At 35.6% G+C, this 4,986-nt stretch overlaps 1 protein-coding gene across 1 annotated transcript in view; it reads right to left on the bottom strand.

Moving 5' to 3' along the window:
* Window positions 1–2,132: 2,132 nt before the first annotated feature.
* Window positions 2,133–4,986, bottom strand: part of LOC106517357 (vesicular glutamate transporter 1) — a gene marked incomplete at its 5' end in the record, with an annotated part of 21,986 nt that continues 19,132 nt past the window's right edge. The window contains 2 exon segments of the mRNA XM_014008142.1: window positions 2,133–4,309; window positions 4,495–4,564. Coding sequence (XP_013863596.1) covers window positions 4,032–4,309; window positions 4,495–4,564 — 348 coding nt within the window.

Here is a 4,986-nt window from a genome sequence, read left to right as displayed (position 1 = left end):
AGACACTTGAAGACAGAACAGCAGAAAGAAGAATCTGAACCAGTTAAATCTGATTTATTAAATATAATTTTCAGTCTCTGTAYTGTCATTGCCTCACCACTAGATGTAAACAGATTTCTTTACTTCTGAACTGCAACATCATTTAGTATCTCCTGATCAGTAATTTGCAACAAATTGAAAAGCAGAATTWGTTCGTTTYATTCTGCTGGGACCTAAAAACTCATCTTTCTGACCTTTTTTCTTTTTTTATTCTATTCTTCAAATACAGACATCAAACTGCATCAACAAAGACAGAGAGGCAGGTTTTCTTATTTTAAACTCAAAAACTGAATTTRTAATCTCTATTTTTGCCCTGATGAAACAGATTTAAAGTCCAGACGTGAGCAGGTTCAGTTCTCTGTCAGATGAGTTTTGGACAGAAAGAGGAACTGGTTGTGAACTGATCCAACGCTCTTCATCGGCCCTCCTCTTTTAAGTTTTAACTCAGCAGTTCTGTAAGTCCCACTTAAACCGGACAGTTTGTGGGCCAGACCACCACAGAACCAACGGGCGACATGGAGGACCCGGGCCCCGCCGGCAGACAGACCAGGAAGAAAGTTGTAGCTGTGGTGGGCAGAGGGTTGGTAAGAAAAGAAAATGACTGTGGATTATTAAACCTTTTGATGTTTTTTAAAATATATTTAACAGGGTGAGACCACAGAAGATTTGAAAAGTCAGGAGTTACACAATACATATTTACAAAACAGAAAATGTGGTTGTCAAATACAGATTAAGTCATTTATCACCCGCTTCGGATGTTATCATCCATTAAATGGACGTTATTAGTCAGTTGTAACCATAAACTTTGACCTCTGTACTTAGTTACTTCATGGTATTCTTTTAAGTATATTACAAATAAATGTATTATTGTAAACCTACTTGTTTTAAAATAATAAGAATATTTTACTTTGTATAGTTCTTATGTCCAACTAGAAATAAAGTATTTAGGGTAATTTTTTACACACTAACCAGTGCTGTTTAAGCCTGCAGTAAGCATTACATGAGAATTTAAGAAAACCTTTTAATATTATTATTATTAAAAAACATCTTTATGTAATAAATATACCTTTTCTTTGGACTGCTTGGTGTTAGCACTGTGACCTCATAGCAAAAAGTGTGATTATCTTTCAGCTTTGCTTATAAAGCAACCACGGTCATTTATTTACCAGAATAAACTAAATATGACATTGGCTGATTTAACAGCAACATTTCTGTTCATCTCCACTTCATGCTTCTGCTCATTTTACAACACAAACATGCAGATATAATGTTGAAATATTATCAAATATTAGCTCTCCTTTTCTGTATTATTTCTTCTTTTTCTTCTCCTCCTTCCATTTTTTCCTTGTTTTTGTACAAGAAGGATAATTTTATTGATTGCAGATATCAAAATTTAAATCTTCACATTCATTTTACTGTGGAAAGATGAAGAAAGTCCCTGCCGGATACCACCAGTTTTCTTAGGGCTTTCTTCTCATCTGAGCTAAAAAAAGTGTTTGTTGAGTTCATTAGGAGTAAATAAAAATATTTTCAGAAAATATAATGTTAGCCAAAAAAATGCAAATGCTCCCATAAAAATACAGAAAGTAGCTTTGAACATACACTATATTGCCAAAAGTATTTGATCACCTGTCTTGACTCACAAATGAGATTCAGTAACATCCCAGTCCTAATCTATAGGGTTCAATATGATGTTGGTCCATCCTTTGCAGCTAGAACAGCTTCAACTCTTCTGAAGGCTGTCCACAAGGTTTAGGAGTGTTTATGGGGATTTTTGACCATTCTTCCAGAAGCACATTTGTGAGGTCACATACTGATGTTGGACAGAAGGCCTGGCTCTCAGTATCTGCTCTATTTCATCCCAAAGGTGTTCTATCGGGCTGAGGTCAGGACTCTGTGCAGACCAGTCAAGTTCATCCACACCAGACTCTGCCATCCATGTCTTTATGGACCTTGCTTTGTGCACTGGTGCACAGTCATTTGGATAAGTGAGCAAATACGTTTGGCAATATAGTGTATATTTCTTCAGCAAAAACTAAAACCCAAACAAAGATAATCAGCTTTAGCTACAGAAAAATGTTTTTGGACAAAAATGACCACCTCTAAGTTTTATTATACAATGTTTTCACATGAGTTTTACACATTTTTAAATTAAAATCAAAAACAAAACCAATAAAAATCTTTACATTGAATTTTCCACTATCACCGATTTTCAGTCATTATAATACTCTGCTGACCTAACACACTTACTAACTTTAACTCTTGGCTTTGTGGTTAACAGGAAAATGAAGCAAAACAATATGAAAGTCCATATTTAAACAAAAGTGCTTCAAAACAACCTCATTAGCCAACTGTGGTGACAGAAAACCAGTTCCGATGCCATTCTGATGAACACTAGCTTAAATATATTTGATACAATAACTATTTTCACCATTTTAGGATGGTATGTGTGACTTATGTGTGTTCAGTATCTTACCTGCAGTAGACAGTCAGAGAGATCTCAGTTTGGAAAATCCAGTTGAAATCCTCATGGGGCAGTCAAGCTAACCCTACTCTGAGCAGAGCCCAATAAGAGTAAAGATTCATCTATAATATTAAATCTTAAAATGATAAAAGTAGCTGAATTTGTATCGCAATGCTTTTTCATGAGACAGTTGTTCAAGTTGTTATTTCTCAGTTAAAATATTTTCATGCTGCAATGCTAATGGTAACTGCTGCAGTGCTGTGGTTTACCTGTAGCACTGCAGCTCAGTAGCACCTCTAACGTCTTGTCCTGTGATTATCTCTTCTAAGGAAGGAGACGACTTTGTTCTAAAAAAGATCACTTTTCTTTACTGTGTAGTTGATTTTTCCATAGGATGAGACCAGTAGAACTGTCAGTCATTACTGATCAGCAATGTATTGCAGCTAGAAGCCTTAGTGCACACAATGGGTTGAGAAACTTTGACACTGTAAACAACTGCTCCATGCAATAAATAAATAAATAAATAAATAAATAAATAAATAAAACAAGATGTAAAAAGTAATAAAACAGATAAAAGCATTTAAAAAGCAGATAGAGATGAAACGTCTGTTGTATCAGGTGGTGTAAATGGGCCTTGCTTTGTTTCCTGCATTAGAATTTCTTCCCATTTATTGAAATCGAAACCCTGCAGGTAAGACACTGTCTATTCAAACCTACTCCACACAACCCCACTAAATATACATATATTTCTTTATTTTTAATGAAACATATAATACAACAAAATTTTAATGAAAAATGATTCAGATGTTGAATTTTGTAACAAGACAAAAAAATTGTTTTGTTGATTTTAATCTAATCATTTTGCCATCTACCTCACAGAACGATGCATGAAGTAACATTTGCTGCTGATCGGTTAGTATTCAGCAAATAAATAAACCGATACTACAGAAAAAAATATTTTGTTGCATTGGCACAGTGTTTTTTCTTATATGTGCAGATTAAGGACATAAATTAACACTGTCATTATAGGGTAACCATTCTGTTTTAACGTATAGAGAGCTGTTTATTTCCCTGCAATCTGCAGAAACTTTGCGTCTGAAACTYCTCAACAATTCACCTAAGATTAAAAGGACTGTGATCTGTGTATTTAAAAATTAGAAGGATTAAAATGATAGGCATATGAGTAAATACCATGTTGTGATCGTTAGCACAGAAATTTCTACAATTATTAAACAACAATGGAAGCCACATCCGCCCAAAAGTACATCCCACCTCCAGCAAAGACTGCAAGGCTTCTGATTCCTAAAACAATCACTGCACACCACTGCAATCACATACAAACACATTTTACATGAACTAATGTAGTCAGCAGTCTTTAAAATCAGTTCATTTGAGTTACTATAGTCACATTTACCAAGAATTGTCCTTCATTTTGAATCCACGATTCCCAAATTTCTTCAAAGTGAGATCCCACACTGTGTGCAGTCTGTGTCTTTTTACAGGAACATAGGTGAGGAATCTGCTGTTTCTATGTTAGTTCTCGATCGCCCTCCTCTCCGTAAAGATAATTGTTGGTCCCAGACGGTTGGACGTACTCCTCTGTTTTATCCCAGTCTGAGACCCAGCCTCCTCCTGCTCCATTGGGATCCGAAGCCTGGTTCATGGCTCCATATCCGACCCCGCCACTCGTACGGTAGAGCTCCTCCGTCTCGTTGGCGAGCTCGTCCTCATCCAGGATGCCACACTTCTCCACGTTGAGTTCCTCTGGCTCGGCCCACGGTTGTTTCTCTCCGGAAGCAAAGATGCCTGCAGTACATAAACATGTAAAAAAAAGTAATAATAATAAATCAATCAGGTTATAAATAGCAGGGTTCTATTACAGGCTTAAATAGTACTACCACAAAGTACAGCATGTGTTTCATGAATTGATTCCACTGAAAACAAAATAAAGTTGAATACGTCATTGATCTTGAGGAGAAAAGGTTACAAACCGTAGAATATAACACCTCCATAATGAACAAGTGAGGCGATGAGAAACACACCCTGCCACTCCTCTCGTGTCTAAAAAAAAACAGGTAAGAATAAATACAAAAATTATAGGTTTCGAATATGCAGATTTCCAACGTGAAGTTTTCTGAAGATTTCAGTTTTCAGTTCAGTCAAAAAACTGATATGTCAAAAAAATTATGTCAACTGGTTCTGTTCAACTGAATTGAGTAAAAGTAACATATTTACTTAAAATAAACATAAAGTACCTTTAATCACTTCACATACATGTATATGTTTTAATTAAATCCACTTCATCTGTGTTGTGAGTGTAGACTGAGTTTTAAAAAAGATTTTCACAGAGCTGTCAGACACTCCGGCAAATGCCTGATAACATTTTAGTTAAACTTTCACAACCATGGCTGGTCTGCATGTGAACCTAATTATAATCCAACTGGACCATTTACTGTGGGTGCGCAACTGTTTTACATTTATTT

This window comes from Austrofundulus limnaeus, unplaced genomic scaffold (genome assembly GCF_001266775.1).
Source record: "Austrofundulus limnaeus strain Quisiro unplaced genomic scaffold, Austrofundulus_limnaeus-1.0 Scaffold48, whole genome shotgun sequence".
Taxonomy (NCBI): Eukaryota; Metazoa; Chordata; class Actinopteri; order Cyprinodontiformes; family Rivulidae; genus Austrofundulus; species Austrofundulus limnaeus.
Note: the sequence above shows the minus strand (reverse complement) of the source record. Positions and strands in the feature narration are given on the sequence as shown.